The sequence below is a fragment of the Mytilus galloprovincialis genome, chromosome 8 (genome assembly GCF_965363235.1).
Source record: "Mytilus galloprovincialis chromosome 8, xbMytGall1.hap1.1, whole genome shotgun sequence".
Taxonomy (NCBI): Eukaryota; Metazoa; Mollusca; class Bivalvia; order Mytilida; family Mytilidae; genus Mytilus; species Mytilus galloprovincialis.
The window spans coordinates 86,130,990-86,153,581 of NC_134845.1; the positions used below are offsets into that span (position 1 = coordinate 86,130,990).

At 32.4% G+C, this 22,592-nt stretch overlaps 1 protein-coding gene across 4 annotated transcripts in view; it reads left to right on the forward strand.

Moving 5' to 3' along the window:
- The first annotated feature begins 8,701 nt into the window (after positions 1-8,701).
- Positions 8,702-22,592, forward strand: part of LOC143042720 (tyrosine-protein kinase Tec-like) — a 33,418-nt gene continuing 19,527 nt past the window's right edge. For 2 of the 4 annotated variants that reach the window (XM_076215156.1, XM_076215160.1), the window contains exons 1-8: positions 8,702-8,824; positions 11,411-11,740; positions 15,359-15,457; positions 17,003-17,096; positions 17,941-18,075; positions 20,486-20,643; positions 20,977-21,041; positions 21,679-21,738. In XM_076215156.1, the coding sequence (XP_076071271.1) occupies positions 11,606-11,740; positions 15,359-15,457; positions 17,003-17,096; positions 17,941-18,075; positions 20,486-20,643; positions 20,977-21,041; positions 21,679-21,738 (746 nt within the window). In that variant the 5' untranslated portion in view covers positions 8,702-8,824; positions 11,411-11,605. Of the gene's footprint in view, positions 8,825-8,908; positions 9,038-11,410; positions 11,741-15,358; positions 15,458-17,002; positions 17,097-17,940; positions 18,076-20,485; positions 20,644-20,976; positions 21,042-21,678; positions 21,739-22,592 lie in introns of those variants that run through there. The other 2 variants (XM_076215158.1, XM_076215157.1) reach the window with 2 other exon arrangements.

Below are 22,592 nucleotides of genomic sequence, written 5' to 3' on the forward strand. Positions count from 1 at the left end.
ATCATTGTACTACTGTGCATGGTCATGTTACACCAGGTAACCACTATACAACTGGTCATTGTCAGATAACCTCAGGGAACCATTGTACTACTGTGCAGGGAACCATTGTACTATTGTGCATGTTCAAGTCTCCTCAGGGAATCGTTGTTCTACTGTGATGGTCATGGTACCTGAGGGAACCATTGTACTGTTGTGTATTGTGAGTTTACCTCAAGGAATCATTGTACTACTGTGCATTGTCAGGTTACCTCAGGGAACCATTGCACTACTGTGCATGGTCAGGTTTCTTCAGGGAACCATTGTACTACTGTGCATGGTAGGTAACCTCAGGGAATTATTGTACTACTCTGCATGGTCCGGTTACCTCAGGGAACCATTGCACTACTGTGCATGGTCAGGTTTCTTCAGGGAACCATTGTACTACTGTGCATGGTAGGTAACCTCAGGGAATTATTGTACTACTCTGCATGGTCAGGTTACTTCAGGGAACAATTGTACTACTGTGCATGGTAAGTAATTAGGGAATCATTGCACTACCGTGCATGGTCAGCTTACTTCAGAGACCCCTTTTCACTACTGTGCATGATCAGGTTACTTCAGGGAACCATTGTACTATTGTACATGGTCATGTTACCTCAGGGAACAAATGTACTACTGTGCATAGTCAGTTTATCTCAGGGAACCATTGTACTACTGTGCATGGTCAGGTTACCTCAGGGAACCATTGTGCTTCTGTGCATTGTCAGGTTTCCTCAGGGAACCACTGTACTACTGTACATGGTCATGTTACCTCAGGGAACCCCAGTACTACTGTTAATGGTCAGGTTACCTCAGGGAACCATTGTACTACTGTGCATTGTCATGTTACCTCCGGTGACCATTGTACTACTGTGCATGGTCAGGTTTCCCAAGGGAATCATTGTACTACTGTACATGGTCAGGTTACTGCAGGGAACCATTGTACATCTGTGCATTGCCAGGTTACCTCAGGGAACCATTGTGCTACTGTGCATGGTAAGTTTATCTCAGGGAACCATTGTACTACTGTGCATGGTCAGACTACCTCAAGGAACCATTGCACTACTGTACATGGTCATGTTACCTCAGGGAACCACTGTACTACTGTGCATGGTCAGGTTACGTCAAGGAACCATTGTAATACTGTACATTGTCATGTTACCTCAGGGAACCATTGTACTACTGTGCATGGTCAGGTTTCCCCAGGGAACCATTGTACTACTGTACATGGTTAGATTACTTCAGGGAACCATTGTACTACTGTGCATGGTCAAGTTTCCTCAGGGAACCATTGTACTACTGTGCATGGTCAGGTTACCTCAGGGAACAATTGCACTACCGTGCCTGGTCAGATTACTTCAGGAACCATTGTACTACTGTGCATGGTAGGTTTCCTCAGGGAACCATTGTACTAATGTGCATGATCAGGTTACTTCAGGGAACCATTGTACTACTGTGCATGGTCAGGTTACCTCAGGAAACCACTGTACAACTGTGCATGGTCAGGTTACCTCAGGGAACCATTGTGCTTCTGTGCATTGTCAGGTTTCCTCAGGGAACCATTGTACTACTGTACATGGTCATGTTACCTCAGGGAACCACAGTACTACTGTTCATGGTCAGGTTACCTCAGGGAACCATTGTACTACTGTGCATTGTCATGTTACCTCCGGTGACCATTGTACTACTGTGCATGGTCAGGTTTTCCAAGGGAATCATTGTACTACTGTACATGGTCAGGTTACTGCAGGGAACCATTGTACATCTGTGCATTGCCAGGTTACCTCAGGGAACCATTGTGCTACTGTGCATGGTAAGTTTATCTCAGGGAACCATTGTACTACTGTGCATGGTCAGACTACCTCAAGGAACCATTGCACTACTGTACATGGTCATGTTACCTCAGGGAACCACTGTACTACTGTGCATGGTAGGTTTCCCCAGGGAACCATTGTACTACTGTACATGGTCAGGTTACTTCAGGGAACCATTGTACTACTGTGCATGGTCAGGTTACCTCAGGAAACCATTGTACTACTGTGCATGGTCAGGTTACTCAGGAAACTACTGTACAACTGTGCATGGTCAGGTTACCTCAGGGAACCACTGTACTACTGTGTATGGTCAGGTTACCTCAGGAAACCATTGCACTACTGTGCATTGTCATGTTACCTCAGGGAACAATTGCACTACCGTGCCTGGTCAGATTACTTCAGGAACCATTGTACTACTGTGCATGGTAGGTTTCCTCAGGGAACCATTGTACTAATGTGCATGATCAGGTTACTTCAGGGAACCATTGTACTACTGTGCATGGTCAGGTTACCTCAGGGAACCACTGTACAACTGTGCATGGTCAGGTTACCTCAGGGAACCATTGTACTCTTGTGCATGGTCAGGTTACCTCAGTGAACCACTGTACAACTGTGCATGGTCAGGTTATTCATAAAGATAGACAAGAATGAGATTTACTGATAATTTAGAAGACTGAATTTTTTTCTGAACTCATTTTTTTCTGTTTGTTTATAGGTTTATAGTGTATGGAAACATAAATATAGACTTTTCAAAAAATCTTGCATCTTTTGGGGATATCATTCCAGGAAAGTGAAAGGATATCATGTTTACTTGAAGTGGTGAGGTCTAGTAAAAATAGCAAACAGAAAGTAGAAAAAAAATGAGTTGACTTCAGGATTGCGTAACTTTTTATTCTTCGTGGCAAGACCCCCTTTTTTTCAATTAAATCACAATTTCACTTTGGTACATTCATGATATGAACATGAATTTTGTTTTCTAAGATCAGCTGTTTTGCATGTAAGCCTATGGAGCAGTCAATAATAAGACTGCAACCTTATGTTAATTTGATTTGAATCGATTATATTTGTTGTTATTTTTTGGGTTACCTGAGGTAATCCTGTTATGAAAGAATACTTCGTAGATACTTTGCTGGTATATGCATTTATGCTGTAATTACACAATTTCTTAATTTAAAATGTAGGACTTCATAGATTTGTATTGTTTATGCGATTATATATAAAATGTTACCTGAGTTCACTTGAGTTGAATGGGTTGTATTTGGTGTTATAATTGGGGTTACCTGAGGTAACCCTGTCATGAATGAATACTTCGTAGATACTTTGCTAGTCTTTACATTATTTGTAATAAACCAACTTATTCATTTTGAATGTATGACTTCATTGAAGTTATATTGTTTATGGGATATATATGTAAAGGTGATCTCAAATAACTTCAGTTAAGTGGGTTATATTTGTAATTATATTTGGGGTTACCTCAGGTACCCCTGTTATGAAAGATTGCTTTTTAGATAGTTTGCTAGTGTAAACATTTATGCTGTAATCAAACAATTTCTTTATTTTACATGTAGGACTTCACAGATGTAAATTGCTTATGCGATATTTAGAAAATGCGATCTGTCTTAACTCGATTTAAATGGATTATACTTGTAGCTATTTTATGGGTTACCTGAGGTAACCCTGTCATGACAGAATACTTAGTAGATATTTTGCTAGTATACGTATTTATGCTGAAATAAACAACTTCTTCATTTTCAATGTAGGAATTCATTGAAGTTATATTGTTTATGTGATGTATATGTAAAAGGTGATCTGAATTAACTTGAGTTAAATAGGTTGTAATTGCTGTTATTGTTTGGGTTACCTCAGGTAACCCTGTTATGAAAAAAAATATTAGTAGATACTTTGCTAGTGTATACATTTGTATTTTAATTACACAATTTCTTAATTTAGAAATGTAGGACTTCATAGATTTGTATTGTTTATGTGATGTATATATATTAAAAGGTGACCTCAGTTAACTTGAGTTAGATGGGTTATCTTTGTTGTTATTGTTATGGTTACCTGAGGTAACCCTGTAATGAATGAATCCTTCGTAGACACTTTGCTAGCGTTAACATTAATTGTAATTAACAAACTTCTTTATTTTAAATGTAGGACTTCATGAAAGTTGTATTGTTTATGTGATGCACATGTAAAGGTGACCTCAGTTTACATCAGTTAAGTGGGTTATATTTGTAATTATGTCTGGGGTTACCTCAGGTACCCATGTTATGACGAATGGTTTTGAGATAGTTTGCTAGTGTAAACATTTATGTTGTAATCGGACAATTTCTTTATTTTAAATGTAGGACTTCATAGATGTGTATTGTTTATGTGATATTTCTGAAAGGCGACTTAAGTTAACTTGATATGAATGGATAATACTTGTTTCTATTTCATGGGTTACCTGAGGTAACCTGTCATGACAGAATATTTAGTAGATACCTTGCTAGTGTATCCATTTATGGTGTAATAAATCAACTTCTTAATTTTTAATGTAGGAATTCATTAAAGTTATATTGTTTATGTGATGTATATGTAAAGGTGATCTGAATTAACTTGAGTTACATAGGTTGTTTTTGTTGTTTTTGTATTGGTTACCTCAGGTAACCCTGCTATGAAAGAATTCTTAGTATATACTTTGTAAGTGTATACATTTATATTTTAATTACACAATTTCTTAATTTAAAAATGTAGGACTTCATAGATTTGTATTGTTTATGTGATGCATATATATTTAAAGGTGATACCTGAGTTAACTTGAGTTATATGGGTTGTATTTGTTAATTGTTATTATTGGGTTACCTGGGGTAACCCTGTAATAAATGAATTCTTTGTAGATACTTTACTATTGTTTACATAAATTGTAATAAACAAACTTCTTTATTTCAAATGTAGGACTTCATGAAAGTTGTAGTGTTTATGTGATGTATATATATAAAGGTGACCTCAGTTAACTTGAGTTAGATGGGTTATCTTTGTTATTATTGTTATGGTTACCTGAGGTAACCCTGTAATGAATGAATCCTTCGTAGACACTTTGCTATTGTTGAAATTAATTGTAATAATCAAACTTCTTTATTTTAAATGTAGGACTTCATGAAAGTTGGATTGGTTATGTGATGCACATGTAAAGGTGACCTCAGTTAACTTCAGTTATGTGGGTTATATTTGTAATTATGTCTGGGGTTACCTCAGGTACTCATGTTATGAAGAATGCTTTTGAGATAGTTTGCCAGTGTAAATATTTATGTTGTAATCAAACAATTTCTTTATTTTAAATGTAGGACTTCATAGATGTGTATTGTTTATGTGATATATCGGAAAGGCGACTTAAGTTAACTTGATATGAATGGATAATACTTGTTTATATTTTATGAGTTACCTGAGGTAACCGTGCATGACAGAATATTTAGTAGATACTTTGCTAGTATATGCATTTATGGTGTAATAAACCAACCTCTTAATTTTTAATGTAGGAATTCTTTGAAGTTATATTTTTTATGTGATGTATTTGTAAAGGTGATCTGAATTAACTTTAGTTAAATAGGTTGTATTTGCTGTTATTGATTTTGGTTGCCTCAGGTAACCCTGCTATGAAAGAATTCTTAGTTGATACTTTGCTAGTGTATACATTCATATTGTAATTTCACAATTTTTTAATTTGAAATGTAGGACTTCATAGATTTGTATTGTTTATGTGATGTATATATATTTTAAGGTAACCTGAGTGAACTTGAACTACATGGGTTATCTTTGTTGTGATTGTTTTGGTTATCTGAGGTAACCCTGTCACGTAAGAATACGTCGTAGATAGTTTTCCAGAGTATACATGTAACTTCTAATAAACCATTTACTTTTTCATTTTGGACTTCATAGATAAGTATTGTTTATATGATATTCAGGAAAGGCGACTTTAGTTAACTTAATATGAATGGATTATATTTGTTGTTATTTTTGGAATAACATGAGGTATCTCTGTTATGAAAGAATACTTCGTAGATAATTTGCACGTATATGCATTTATGCTGTAATGACACAATTTCTTAATCTAAAATGTAGGACTTCATATATTTGTATTGTGTATGCGAGGTATATATAAATGTTACCTGAGTTAACTTGAGTTAAATGGGTTGCATTTATTGTAATTATTGGGGTTACCTCATGTAACCCTGTCATGAATGAATACTTCGTAGATACTTTGGTAGTGTTTACATTTATTGTAATAAACAACCGTCTTTATTTTAAATGTAGGACTTCATGAAAGTTGTATTGTTTATGTGATGCACATGTAAAGGTGACCTCAGTTTACTTCAGTTAAGTGGTTTATATTTGTAATTATGTCTGGGGTTACCTCAGGTACCCATGTTATGAAGAATGCTTTTGAGATAGTTTGCTAGTGTAAACATTTATTTTGTAATCGGACAATTTCTTTATTTTAAATGTAGGACTTCATAGATGTGTATTGTTTATGTGATATTTCTGAAAGGCGACTTAAGTTAACTTGTTATGAATGGATAATATTTGTTTCTATTTCATTGGTTACCTGAGGTAACCCTGTCATGACAGAATATTTAGTAGATACTTTGCTAGTAGATGCATTTATGGTGTAATAAACCAAGGTCTTCATTTTAAATGTAGGAATTCATTAAAGTTATATTGTTTATGTGATGTATATGTAAAGGTGATTTGAATTAACTTGAGTTAAATAGGTTGTATTTGTTGTTATTGTATTGGTTACCTCAGGTAACCCTGCTATGAAAGAATTCTTAGCAGACACTTTGCTAGTGTATACATTTGTATTGTAATTCCACAATTTTTTAATTTGAAATGTAGGACTTCATAGATTTGTATTGTTTATGTGATGTATATATATTAAAAGGTGACCTCAGTTAACTTGAGTTAGATGGGTTATCTTTGTTGTTATTGTTATGGTTACCTGAGGTAACCCTGTAATGAATGAATCCTTCGTAGACACTTTGCTAGCGTTTACATTAATTGTAATAAACAAACTTCTTTATTTTAAATGCAGGACTTCATGAAAGTTGTATTGTCTATGTGATGCACATGAAAAGGTGACCTCAGTTTACTTCAGTTAAGTGGTTTATATTTGTAATTATGTCTGGGGTTACCTCAGGTACCCATGTTATGACGAATGGTTTTGAGATAGTTTGCTAGTGTAAACATTTATGTTGTAATCGGACAATTTCTTTATTTTAAATGTAGGACTTCATAGATGTGTATTGTTTATGTGATATTTCTAAAAGGCGACTTAAGTTAACTTGATATGAATGGATAATACTTGTTTCTATTTCATGGTTTACCTGAGGTAACCTGTCATGACAGAATATTTAGTAGATACTTTGCTAGTATATCCATTTATGGTGTGATAAATCAACTTCTTTATTTTTAATGTAAGACTTCATGAAAGTTGTATTGTTTATGTGATGTATATATATAAAGGTGACCTCAGTTAACTTGAGTTAGATTGGTTATCTTTGTTATTATTGTTATGGTTACCTGAGGTAACCCTGTAATGAATGAATCCTTCGTAGACACTTTGCTAGTGTTTTCATTAATTGTAATAAACAAACTTCTTTATTTTAAATGTAGGACTTCATGAAAGTTGTATTGTTTATGTGATGCACATGTAAAGGTGACCTCAGTTAACTTCAGTTATGTGGGTTATATTTGTAATTATGTCTGGGGTTACCTCAGGTACCCATGTTATGAAGAAAGCTTTTTAGATAGTTTGCTAGTGTTAACATTTATGTTGTAATCAAACAATTTCTTTATTTTAAATGTAGGACTTCATAGATGGATATTGTTTATGTGATATATCGGAAAGGCGACTTAAGTTAACTTGATATGAATGGATAATACTTGTTTATATTTTATGAGTTACCTGAGGTAACCGTGCATGACAGAATATTTAGTAGATACTTTGCTAGTATATGCATTTATGGTGTAATAAACCAACCTCTTAATTTTTAATGTAGGTATTCATTGAAATTATATTGTTTATGTGATGTATATGTAAAGGTGATCTGAATTAACTTGAGTTAAATAGGTTGTATTTGCTGTTATTGTTTTGGTTACCGCAGGTTACCCGGTTATGAAAGAATTTTTAGTACATACTTTGCTAGTGTATACATTTATATTTTAATTACACATTTTTTTAATTTAGAATGTAGGACTTCATAGATTTGTATTGTTTATGCGATGTATATATAAAGTTACCTCAGTTGACTTGAGTTTAATGGTTGTATTTGTTGTTATTATTGGGGTGACCTCAGGTAACCCTGTAATGAATGAATACTTCAGATCATTAATTGAACTTTTATAAAAAAAAAGTTTATAATTTTACCAGCCATCCCCACCCTACACGTACATACGAAGTGAATGATCGGTGAATACAAATAATAAAATCATTTGGGAAGTTTGTTGACATCTTTGGTATTTGGTCACATTAAAATTTGGTATTAAGATCTATCTAAATAAGAACTATATTTTCGTGCGTATTTAATCAATGACGCATTACCACGATTACCTCAGGGCACCGATTACCTCAGGGCATACAGCAGCGGACCTAACTTCCACCTGCTTGTAAACTTGTGTTTTGGTCTTTGTCTCTTTGATTTTTTTTTTAACAAAACGAACATTTATATTTATTTAATTTTATCAATATTTGATATATCAAATAAAAATATTAGTTGATAAATATATAAATAAATGCTTTTAAATATTTAAAATAGCCTCAAATGATAGAATACAGAATATTTTATATTAATGTTTCGTTTTGTTAAACAAATTGTGTTTGATTACAGGGAGGTAACTGGGCAGGTTCAATTTCTTTGGAAGTTTCGTTTACCGAAAGCAGCAGGGTTTGGTCTTCATTAATCCACAAAGAAATATTATCAAAGAAACATTGATGACTACAAAATGTAACGAGTGTATGCATTTCTTATTTAGTGAAAGCCCTTTCTGTTTCCAATAGCTACTTATGAGAAAATTTTGGAAAATTTTCATTGGTTAACAGTAGTTTTAACTTCCTGGATCTATCCAGTGTTCAACTTCCTAAGTATTTTAATCACTAATCATCTCGATCACTAAGATTTATTAACCTCAGAATCACTGGAGTATGTTACTTTTTATCTATTTGTCATGTAAGTTGAAGCTGACATGCCATTAAATTATCTTTAGTGGTCTTTACATGGTTTAATACATCTGTATATGTTTGTTTAGAGAAGCTCAAAAGATTAATTGTTTAATAATAGAACTGCATCTGACATCAATAGCACCTTTTAACAATGACTTTTACTTCATTGGCATCAAAATCTTAATTATTTATTGTCAATCATGTCAAAATATGTTTAAACTAATCATGTCAAAATGAATTTAGTTCGGGAAACAAATAGGGGGAGGGTTGGGATCCTGCTAACCTGTTTAACCCTGCCACATTCTGTATGTATGTGTCTGTCCTATGTCAGGAGGCTGTAATTCAGTGTTTTTTTGTTTATGTGTTACATATTTGTTTTTTTCGTTCATTTTGTTAACATAAATTAAGCCGTTAGTTTTTTACTCCTTTGAATTGTTTTACATTGTCATTGTCACTTCAGGGGCCTTTTATAGCCGACTATTTGGTATGGACTTTGCTCATTGTTGAAGGCTGTACAGTGACGTATAGATATTAATTTCTGTGTTGTTTGTGGAGAGTTGTCTCATTGGCAATCATACCACATCTTTTCTATATTTTTAAGGATTGGTATGAATCAGTCACCAACCATTTAGGGGTCCATTTTTTAAACCGTCTTAGATAAGTCAATGCTGCTGAATTACCATTTGATTTTTTTTCTTTTAAGTTGTGCAACTTGTGCAAGCAGGGCTAGTGACAATTGATCATGTTGATTATTTCAATAACTTAAATAATTACAAGTATGTATCTCTTTCAAGTTTTCAATCTAATTTTCATATACTTTTAAAAGTGAAGAAACACTACAGATGACCCCGGATCATTCATTTTTATTTCATACATGTGAGATGGTTGTCACTATCCATGCTATCAAAGAATCATCAATAAAGCAATGATAAACATAATAAATGAAGAAGAAAAATAATAAAAACAATTAAAAAACAATACACCTTAGAATGTTCTCAATGTACTTACCTACATTGTTGTACATGTAGCTAAAATAAAAATGTATGTTTGTATTTGGTTTCCCTAACCAACCCTAAATGCCTAAATGTATTTTTAACATTTTACATTTGCCATTTACCTTTTTGAAAAGAAGTAAAAAGTTTCAAATAGCGTATATGTCCATCATAAAACATTTAAATTCATTATAGTACATGTAGTAGTTTAACTTTCTATTTCCTTCTTACTAGTGTGTTAAAAGATTATTACCTGTGTTCTCTTATATATTTTAGACAAAGTTCAACCTTACCATCAATTCATGACCTAGCTAGTTTCTCCAAGGTGTACATCCATATTCAGTCTTAATGTATTTATTAGGAATGTCATTTTGTCTGAGGTGGGGGCATTAAGTGTAGCCCTTGTTTGTCGGTCTGTTCCTTTTTTTGAATTTTTGGTTTATGTCCTCTTATTTTTTATAGTTTACATGTAATTTGTTTCAATATTTTTTTTTTATGAAACTTAGCAATTTTTCATAAATTAACATGATAAACATGATAAAAGGGGCATTATACATGTGCTATCAATCAATAACATTATTAAGGGGGCTCCTGTGTATAAATCAATTTTTTTTTCTAATATAGGATTTCGCTATATTTTTTTATGAATTAATTTTATCATATATATACTTAAAAGAAAAATGAAATAAAAAGATGGGGTCACCGTTCATTTAAGCTCACAATCTGCCTCTGGAAGAAGCATACATTTTTGTTAATGTCCTTTTTTTCTGTTGAACTAATAGGAGAAATAGATGTAATATAGAAATAAAAATATAACGTACGTAATTACAGAAATCGTACGTAATTTCAGAAATCGCTTAAATTTTACAATTATTTAGATGATGTACAGCTTATTTGAAAACAATAATAAAAAATATAAGTCACCAATGAGTTAAAAAAGATATTTCAAATTTAATGCCAAAAAATGGCATTTTTGCAGCAAAGGGAGATAATTTGGAGCTTTTTCAATGATATATAAACATTTTAAAAGTCATCTGTGGCCAAACAATTTTTTGGGTTGATTTTTGTACCATATCATAAAGTAATAACTAATAGTGTAATAAATAAAACTTGTAATGAAAAAATAAAGGTTTTAATTTTTTGCTGAAATTTTTGTACCCAGCAGCCACCTTAAAAGACTCTTTTGAAAAGCTTGTCATTTATAAATAGAGTCATGCAAGAGCAAACATCCTTTTATCATAAAATTCAAATATGAAATTACATATATTTATACTGAAGGCATTGACATTTTATATGACCATGGAAATATTATATCAACTTATATTGTATATTTCATATAACATATATAAATTTGACATGTTCTTTTACATACATACTTTTCCTTTCAGATGTTAAACTATTTGGTTTGCATGAAAAAGAATATACATGTAAGAATGACTGTTTGGATTGGATATAATGATTTGGTGGTAAATGCTGATAAGCAATAGACCAGACTAAATTGCTGTAAATAAATGTTTTTTGAGATGTGTATGATGTAGAAACTGGACTGTCATTTGACTGTGAAAAACTAAAAATACCTAAAAATGGATTCGACAAAAAGAGAAGATTTCATGATGAAGCGTTCTGTGAACAAAAGCAGAATCACAGCACAGAACTATAAAAGTCGCTGGTTCATATTAGATAATGATACTTTAAGCTATAAAGATGGAACATTAGAGGTGAGTTACCATGGTTATTGGTAATACAATTTAATTCTTAGTTGAAAAAATGTGAATGTACATTGTACATGTAGTTTGAAATATATCTAAACACCGATGGACCTTAAGGGGATATACTTGAACTTGACCCTAGAAGAAATACCACTGATTGTTTGATAAGTTAGACCTGATTGGTTCTTTTCATTTTATTTAGGGAGGTACAAAAAATGTAACTCTGTATAAATCTTGCATACTTTCAATTCATTTTTTGACTTTGTACTTACCACTACAGGGAGACAACTCTGTAAAAACACTACAGGGAGACAACTCTGTAAAAACACTACAGGGAGACAACTCTGTAAAAATAACACTACAGGGAGACAACTCTGTAAAAACACTACAGGGAGACAACTCTGTAAAAACACTACAGGGAGACAACTCTGTAAAAATCAGCTGAACGTTTTAATCACATTCTAACTGTTAAGGAAAGGTTAAGCTTCTCAATATTAAATCAGAACTAGTGTTTGTCCATCTGTACATATCCTATGAAATTTTTCGAATATAATATGTGATTCAAGTTTTTTTTAAAGTTTATAACTTTGTCAAAAATTTTATTAGAATTAAACAAACCAAATTAATTTTAGTCAAGCTGTTCGGTACCACCTAAATCATGTAAATGGTTTAACTGTTTTTGCAAAATGTTTTGTAAAAAAATGATGATTTTTGACCAATTTTTAGTTTTCACCTAATTATAATAGATCTACAATCTATAAATTTAATCTGATAACACTACCAGAAGGATTGAAACTTTACAGCAAACATGGCAAAAATTATCAGAACATAAGATCTTTATACAGATTAAAGTTGTTTCCCCTGAGTCACCATTCAACTTTATTTTTACATGTATATATGTTTGCATAATTATCATGATAATCTTGAAAGTTATTATAAAATTTGTCCAATGAAAATGATCAGGAAGATAAACAAGATAAATATTTTGCCCCACACCGTTTTCATTCAACACAGATTTTTGTTGTTGCATATACATGTAATATCAACAATGATCAATCGAATTCAAAATAGACAGATGGTTGATACTGGTTCATTGGTAGCCTCTTGTTCATGGGAGAACCAACTCTGTAGGAGAGAAAATTTACCTTTAACAGTGCTTGAAAAATGAACGAAAAAAGTTTTAAGGTACAAAATGTAGGCTATTTCTAAGTTAAATTACATGTTTATTTTTTTGGCCTAATAATCTTCACTTGTACACAAATGTCATGATCATGCATTATTCGATCATTAAAACAATATCATGATGCAGTTTCCAGTGCATGCAGTTCATGTGTACAAAAGAAGAGAATAAACACTTTATGTCGCCACAAACATTTGACTTTCCTACTACAAATACCTTCCTGTTACAGTTAAAAGCACTTCTGAATTTAGAGGAAATAGCTACTTCTGGGAAAAGATAGATATTAATTCAGAAGTGGAAAATACATGTGTATATTTCATGTATTTAGTTACATTAAAATTATGACGTCTGTCAGCGGTTAAATTTTTTTTTACTTTGGGGTTAGCACAGTTAGACATGTACACGTGTACAGTAAGATGAAGATTTAAAAAAAAAATGTTTGGACTCCTGGTTATCTGTATTACCGGTACATGTATGATTTTTTTTTGGGGGGGTTGGGGGGTTGGTAAGACCTTTACTGGGACTCCAGAATTGGGTGTTTTTAAGCCTGGGAATTTGGGATCAGGACACCCCTTCTACCCCCCCCCCCCCCCCCTCATCTTTGTATGAATATGCATAGTCTGATAAAATTCTAATAATATCTTACTTTTAGACGAATATATCATAAAAATAAGAAAATGTGGTATGAGTGCCAATAAGAAAACTCTTTCCAAGTCACAATTCGTAAAAGAAAAATGTATATAATTATGTGATTCCAACATGGTCAAATATGACCTGCAACCTTGCAGGTTTGACTGTGGGCCTTGCCACCTGACATCTCATCTTAAATGACCTGTAACCTTTAACCTGTAAAATTTGCTTTAAAGTAACCTTATGACCAGAGGCAATTTTAGATATGACCTTGTGGCTTTTATTAAGGAGAAATCCTACTGGAGCCCCAATTTTTCAAAACCATAGACTAAACATGAATAAATTAAATCATGAATGGCAAAAGAATTTGTTCATGTTGTTTCAGGTTTCTCCGACTTTTTCCTTAATTAGACAATACTTGGATTTCACTTTTGATTTCAAGAACTTGTCATGCTTGTCATGATGATGTGTATCAATTTTGTCAAAATATCAATAAAATGATAGCAATCAGCAACAATAGACTAATAAAAAGAGGTGTTCATTTAGAGTTGGCATAAATTGAGGGTCGCGAAAGAGGTGCTGAAAACGGGGAAGCTTTGATAATGTGAATAGTTGTGATTTTTCTAAAATCTTTTAATCAGTTACAAGTACCATGTTGATAACAGGAAACTTGGTTGGAAAATATAAGCCTGCATGAAGTAGTGGGAAGATATTTCGACATTTATCCGATTGATCATGTTGATATTGATTCTATCATGTCTATGTCATGCATAAATTAATGAACTTTAAAAAAAAATGTGATTTATTTTAAAACACTAGAGTTCCAAATTAGACAAGCGCACATCAATTATTTCCTACCTTTTCCAGCTTTTAAAAATGAATGGCAATTAATTTAATTGTAGATCTACACATTTCTTTCAACCCAATTCCAAATATATCAAGGATTAAGATAGTAATTTATGTATTATACTTTAATCAGTATTTTACCCAGAATATTCAATTAGCACCATGGACATTAACAGAGCATTTATTTTCCCCAAAATATAGCAACATGGCCCCTTTACATTCTATTATAAGGTCATTCAAGATAATATTATGGTAAAAAACATAACACCAGGGTACCACAGGCCCTGGGGAGAAAACTGCTTTAATAATACAAAGTTTAAACAAGAGTTTCTAAAGATAATTGAACCCAGTGGATATTTCTTTCAATCCCCATAGGCGGATCCTGGGGGGCTGGGCCCCCCTTTTCGTGGGAAAAATTTGGTTGATTATATAGGGAATCATTGAAGCATGACTGGAGCCCCCCCCCCCCCCCCCCCCCCCCCCCCCCCCCCCCTTAGGTCAGTCAGCGGGCCCCCCCTTAGGAAAAGTTCTGGATCCGCCACTGATCCCATTTTCAATCTTTTAGATTTTTAAACCGATAATATTTATACAAATTAAGATAATATACATGTATTCTATAACCACTGCAAAATGAACGTAAACTGTGCAATGAATTTGGTTAAAACACATGAAAATGATTACTCCTAACATTGGAAACGAGTTCATTGAACTGAGAGTAAGTTGTACATGTTCAGAGTGAAAGAGAGGAGTTCCGCTCAGAAACAGTGCAGCTTGACAATTTTAAGAATTTAACAAGATCTAGTTAAGGAATTTACTAAACCATATATCATGCATATTAATGATATTATGTACATGCACCATTTCCCTAAAGTTAAATAAAAGTACTTTAATCATTTGTCATTGAACATGTTGAATAATCATTTTGATATAGCTATATTTGAATGATTTTTCTCTTCTTTTTTTCGTAATAGAAAAAAGGTAAAGTGAAAGGTTCCATAAAACTTGAGAAGATAAAAGTAGTGGAGGCTGTAGAAGACAGAACGTTAGACAATAAAGTCAATGTGTTCCAGGTAAGTCCAAAAATATTTCTTAGATATAGGAAGATGTGGTATGAGTGCCAATGAGACAACTCTCCATCCAAATAACAATTTAAAAAAGTAAACCATTATAGGTCAAGGTACGGCCTTCAACACGGAGCCTTGGCTCACACCAAACAGCAAGCTATAACGGGCCCCAAAAATTACTAGTGTAAAACCATTCAAACGAGAAAACCAAAGGTCTAATCTATATAAAAACGAGAAACAAGAAACACGTATGAACTACATAAACAGACCACAGCTACTGTACATCAGATTGCATAGATTATATAAGCAAATATTCTTGACTTAAAAGTACATGTACATGATGTACCCACGAAAAACACAAAAATAAGTATCCATTTAATAGTAATGAATCAAAAGTAAAGAAAACTGTACAGGATATAACAATGTGTTAAACCCACACTGCATTGCTGTAAAAGGACTGAAATGATAAAAATAAAACAATACAAACCGGTAATAACTAACTGGAAGAATTATGTACAAAAAATGAGCAAAAAACTAATAGTATATACACCAAACAACAACCACTGACATGACAGAATAACAGATCAGATTTTGTCATAATCATGATAATTAAACACACTTTCAAATAGCTGAATTTTCATTGGCTGTTGTAATTATTACCAGAACAGAAAAGATAACCAAATGATAGTTCCTTGTAAGCAAGGCTTGCATACAGGATTTTTATTTTAATCAGATTGAAATTTACCACACTTACATTATTTATATAACTTGGGAATGTAAAAAGTCTTTTTTTGGTCAAGGTTAAACAATTTTTCAAGTGTTACGTAATTTATAAGTATTATTAATTGTTTGTGTATGTAGAATTTATAATTGATGAAATAGATATTTAACATACATTTATTATGTAAGACTTGTTCCCACAAAAATCCATGAAAATTGCTCTCCCACAAATAATAAGGAATCCACAAAGTTTGTACATGTTATATGAAGTACTACAAATGTGAGAAACTAAGAAAATTTACATTACATTTTATTTTAATTTATTTCATAATTTTATCATGCCTTTAACATGTTTAACATGTTCGTGTTGTTTATTCTTTAGTTTTCTATGTTGTGTCTTGTGTACTATTGTTTTTCTGTTTGTCTTTTTTATTTTTAGCCATGGCGTTGTCAGTTTGTTTTAGATTTATGAGTTTGACTGTCCCTTTGGTATCTTTCGTCCCTCTTTTTTTAACATCATTATGCACATGTTTCAATTAAAATTCTATTAACATGATTAAAGAATAGACATAATAGAAATAAGAATATGTGGTACGATTGCCAGAGAGACGACACTCAACAAGAGACAAAATAAAACGGAAATTATCAACTATAGGTCACTGTATGACCTTCAACAATGAGCAAAGCCCATACTGCACAGTCAGCTTTAAAAGGCTGTGAAAAGACAAATGTAAAACGATTCATACAAGAAAACTAATTACAGCCTAATTTATGTACAAAATAATAAAGTTTATAAGGGTAATATTTCTATATATATGATGATTATTGCAGGTAGTGTACGGGGAAGGAGCAGAATTTTTTACATTATATATTGTTGCCCTGAAGGATGACCAAAGAAAGGAATGGATAGAAATACTCAGGGATGGTAAGATACAGCTTCCATTTATAATCCTTAACAATGCTTAGTATGGTTGAAAACATTTTCTGTTTGGTCTTTGATATTAATTTTGTCAGAAAAAAGTTTTAAACAAATAAAAGGGAATGTCATTTTAATATATATGGTTATTATTTTTAATCAATTAAACAAAAGACTTTAGCAAAGTGTTTCTAACTTGACCTTTGGTCAAGTGTTTGATTGGTCTTTTCCCTTCTACACAAGAAATTAGATCATCTTTTCTCTCTTCTGTAGAATGATTGTACAAGATAAATTTTGAATTTAAACTGTAACCACAAGCAATTCATCCCTGATAAGTTAAAGGTGTTCTCGAGCTAATTAAGTTATCTGTACCAGTATGTAATTGCCAAGTTTATTGCATAATTTTAAGGCCCATAGCCAGGAATTTTCAATTTGGGGGGGGGGGAGGTGTACATTGACTAGCAAACTTAACTTTTACAGTTAGAATTAAATCAGAATGCCGCCTTTAACAGTGCTTATTATTTTTAAAGGGGGTGGGGGTCACACAAACTCAGCTGAAAGTTACAGTAAGTTTAAAAACGAATGCTTGGAATTGAACATTTTATGAAGAAAAAACACTACTAATATTATAATTTATGCAAGATTTTTAAATATTGCAAACTTGATACATTATTTAAAATTTCACATTTTTTTCGCATTAATAAAAACAACGCAATACATTCTAAATTTAAATTATATAGTTTTCAGTTTTTAATGATATGTGTATGAAATGTCTTATCTATTATGGCATTTGATATAACTTTGTAAAAAGAAAAAAATATTATTATATTTTTTTGTATTTCTTTCTTTACAGCTGCTGGGAAGAAGCATGCTTGTTTCTTTCCAAAGTACCATCCTGGAGTCTGGACCAAATCATTGGGACGATATTCCTGCTGTGATCAGATAGATAGAAATGCTGTAGGCTGTAGTCTTACTACACCAGAGAAAGGTAAGTCATCCTCAATATTAGGGATATAGTGATGATGCTGCTGATGATAAATGAACTATAGGGTTGACAGGAAAATATAGACTATAATTCCAAGAGAGACCAGGAGTTGAAGTCATAAAACTTTGCTCAGTGCTTGGAGTACAAAAATCATGCTCGAAACATGAAATCCAACATTTTGATTGGTTGATTTTCAATAACGAGTACAAAAACAGACTCGAAAGTTTGATGACCACAAGGCCAGGCCTGAAAGTCATAAAACTTTGCTCAGTGCTCGTAGCACAAAAATCATGCTCAAAACATAAAATATAGCATTTTGATTGGTTGATTTTGGAGTATGAGTACAAAAAACTAACTCAAAAGTTTTATGACTCACAAGGTCAGATCTCTATCAGCATTGATCAGTATCACTTCAATAGTCATTTAACAAATAGCTTGTTCAGTTCTTATAAGATGTAGAATGCAAAATTAACTTATTTATAAAAACGGAGTTTGAAAAATTTTCATAAAGAGAGGAAGAAAAAAATACATGTTCATCAAAATTGGTAAACAAAATTATCATGAAGAGCATATTATATTAATAACTCACAGAGGATGATAGAGCAGATTGTTACCACAAGAAAAGCAATGAAAACCCAGATGAAAAGCTAATTATCTTAACCCTTAGACTGCTGCATTAAAAATTTGTTAGTTTCTGAATTTTTCATTTCTTGTGTTTGTTTGTGTTTTTGGTTATTTTTTACCTGTGCATGTGTAAATAAAGGTATACAAAGGTAAAATTTGATAGTTTAATATAATTTAACAATTCAATAAACATAAAACTCTGAAAACCAGAACATTTGTAGCTATAGATATTTGCTAAAAAATATTTGGCAAAAAAAAAAGTAACAGGTTATACTACAGGTATGACACAGGTAAGTAATAAAAACTCGTTGAGGACAAATAACACTTTAAAATGTAAATAAAACAGTATAAATATAACACAATACTTTGTAAAATCAATAAATGTTACTAATGTTCAAAATTACTGATCAAGGCACAATAATAACTATTTATTCAGAGTCTCGAGAATTTTCACCTGCAGGTAAGAGGATTGATCGATAGTTCTATCGTGTGTGGTACACCTGAAAACAATCAGACACACACAATGCAACTTTGCATGTAGGACACCAAACTTTGTTTGCTTTTGTTTACATGCTTCTCTCAAAGACTTTCTCTAGCTGGATGTGCACATTTTGCTTATTCCTTTGCAGGAATATGATGTGGGAAATGACGATGAAGTAACCGCATTGGTTTTTCTCCTAAGATTTTTCTCCCCATCTCAATTTTGCGCTCATGGAGAACTAACAGCCTCCTGAATGAGAGCATTTACTACAGATGTCCTGAAAATGTTATGCTCTTTTCTGGTTTTATTTACTGGTGCATAGTTTTTGTACAAAATAAAAGCATTTATTAAACATAAGTTCAACAGGTAGAAGAAGAGTTTTATACCACTTGCAAGAATAGTACTGATTAATCTGATCAGACAAATCAACACCTCCCATGAAAGAGCAGTAGTCCACTACACATGTTGGTTTAACAATTGGGTTATTTGTCCTTCGACCATTTTTGTTTAGAACACTGACTGTAGCAGGATGAATGGTAGAAAGCATGTGTACATCTCGCTTATCTTGAAATTATACAGCAAGAAGACCTTCCTTCCGTCTAAGTTTAACCTCATTAGGTTTCAGCTTCAGATTATTTTTTTTTTTAATGGCATTGGGTACGGACCTCCAAGCACTTTTTTCTCTGGACAAGAGAAACTTGAAAAGCCATTGACTATTAACCAATCAAAACCCATACAAGTCGTTAGGGCTGTCCTTTCAGGTTTACAGAAACCTGCCCCTCCATAGTAACTGATAAATAAACAAGTTACGCAAACGACAATAGTCGCTCGTAGCAGTAGCAGACTGCTAAATCGGAATGACAAAAGTCACACATAGTAGTTTAATGGTTGAAGACAGAAAGAAACTAAATACTTGTTTAAACCTCCCATACTGAATTGAGAATTGTAATATATTTCCAAATACATACTAAGCTTAACTGAAACTGCATTTTGGAAATGTTTCAAATATAAAAAATACAAAGGGTTTCATGAATTTATATGATATATAGCTTGAGGGAAGATAGAACTTTAATGAAGGGGTACATAACACTTTGAAGTTGGCTACTATAATTTTCATTAATTTTAACAAAAGACTTCTGACCTAAAAATCAAGAAAATTGAACCAAACAATTAACAGGAATAATTTAATTAGATATGAAAGAGTTAATTCCCTTAGGTGTTCTGTACCGTCTTAAAATTTATATTATTTATAATATTTGTTCATCAAACCATTAATTTTGTCATTAGTCTGATTTTTAAACTTTTCAGATGATGCAACAGTACCGTCTGTGTCAAAACAGCAGTCTGTGATAAACAAACCACTCCCGCCAAAACCTGAGGACAACAATCAGTCCCGTGACAAGAAATTCTATATTGCTATTTATAACTTTACTCCTGTAGAAGATGGTGACCTTGAACTTCAACAGGTAAATTTATATTGCTATTTATAACTTTACTCCTGTAGAAGATGGTGACCTTGAACTTCAACAGGTAAATTTCTATTGCTGTTTATATCTTTACTCCTGTAGAAGATGGTGACCTTGAACTTCAACAGGTAATTTTACATTGCTTTTCATAACTTTACTCTTAGAAGATGGTGACCTTGAACTTCAGAAGGTAAATAATAATCAAATGGAATAATTTTATATATTTGTAATATATATATACTATTACTTAATCAGTGTTATTTATATAGTATGCTAGTTTGGTATAATCATATCTGTGTCTGTATTAAATTTAGTATTATGGTTTTTATATAGGGAGAAGAATATGAAGTTGTGGATGATACCAGAGATCATTGGTGGCTAGCTCAAAACAAGGCAGGGTAAGTTATAGAAAGTTAAAAGCCTTTCTTAGTGTGTCTGTGTAGTTCAAATATCAAAGCTACATTTTTATAAGTGCCCCTCCTGGTGGGTCAATTTTTCATTTAGGTAAAGAAATTCAAATATTTAAACGATTCATTCCTTGGAAAAGAGGTGAAGGCAATGTCTTTTCTGATTGGTCATTTGTTATTTCTAATTGATAACTTTAAAAGATGGCTTGATTGATTTTTGGTGTTTTAATGTCACTTTTAAGCATCACATTTAAACTATTTCGTGATGGCCAGTTTTTATTTGTGGAGGAAGCCTGAGTTTCAGGAGAAAAACCACCGACCTTCAAAAGGAAAATTGACAATCCTAGTCAATTAAGATTGGAGTCAAGTGCACCCACACGAGAGTTGACTGGCTAGGGATTACAGTAGTAACTACTACCACTCTGCCACCGAGGCCCCTAACTTTAAAAGAAATATTTGCTTTCCATTCCTATACTTGTTACTCGAGAGTGTACATAACACATTTTGATTTGGGGCAAAAATTTTTACTTCATTACAATGTTATGAAAATTCCAGGCTAATAGTTGGTTTTAGTGTTAAATGTCCTGTTAATAATCATGATAATATTTGTATTATTTTATTTTTACAGGTTGCAAGGATATATTCCAGCTAATTATATAAAGAAAAAGTTTGATTTAGAAATATTTGAGTATGTATTAAACTGCTTGTAAAGCATGCAAAGATTGATTTATGTTTTAATACACAAAATGCAAAATACAATTCTCTGATTTCTAGGAGGGGTGCAGTTAGTTGACCGTGCTCCTAGCATGTGTCATTTCACATGGTAAAGTTTCTAAAGGTATTGTTTTCAATATTGCTTTTACAGAAAAATTATTTATGCCACATTTAGTAACTACATTATGCTAAACCAAAAATCATTAGAAACTGACAATTTGCCATCAGGAAAACATACAAATTTGTTAATGTGTGACATTGTGAGATGTATTTCAAAGAAAAAAATCAGAACTACATTGACGCTACTTTTACTACATAAGTTGTTAGAATAACATTTTAAATACAATAAAACAACTTATTTATATATTACATATGAACCCTGAATCTTTCCATTGCTTTGAACAATTATAGAATTATTTACTGCTTTTGTACAAATATACTAGGTCCTTTGACTTAACCTTTGTATTGACTCATAGTATTAAAATTACAGAATATTTTAACATGTTATTTCCAATTAAATTAGATTGTTATTTAAAGACATATGAAACCTCAAATTAAAAAAAAATATGCAATGTTTTTTATAACTAAATGGATAGTTTACATTATATAAATTATGTACATATACTTTTTTCTGAAGAAAATTCTTTAATTTGTCCACATTTAGAGGAGGTAACTTTTTTTTTAATTGCTTGCTTCCAGGAAGCAATTTGCTGAAACATTTTCCGTATGCATAGTGACCTTAACGTGACCCTCCTCGTAAAAATCTGGTGATCGCAATACGCATGGATCTGTCATTTAAATAAACAATTATCTGATTATACATAATAA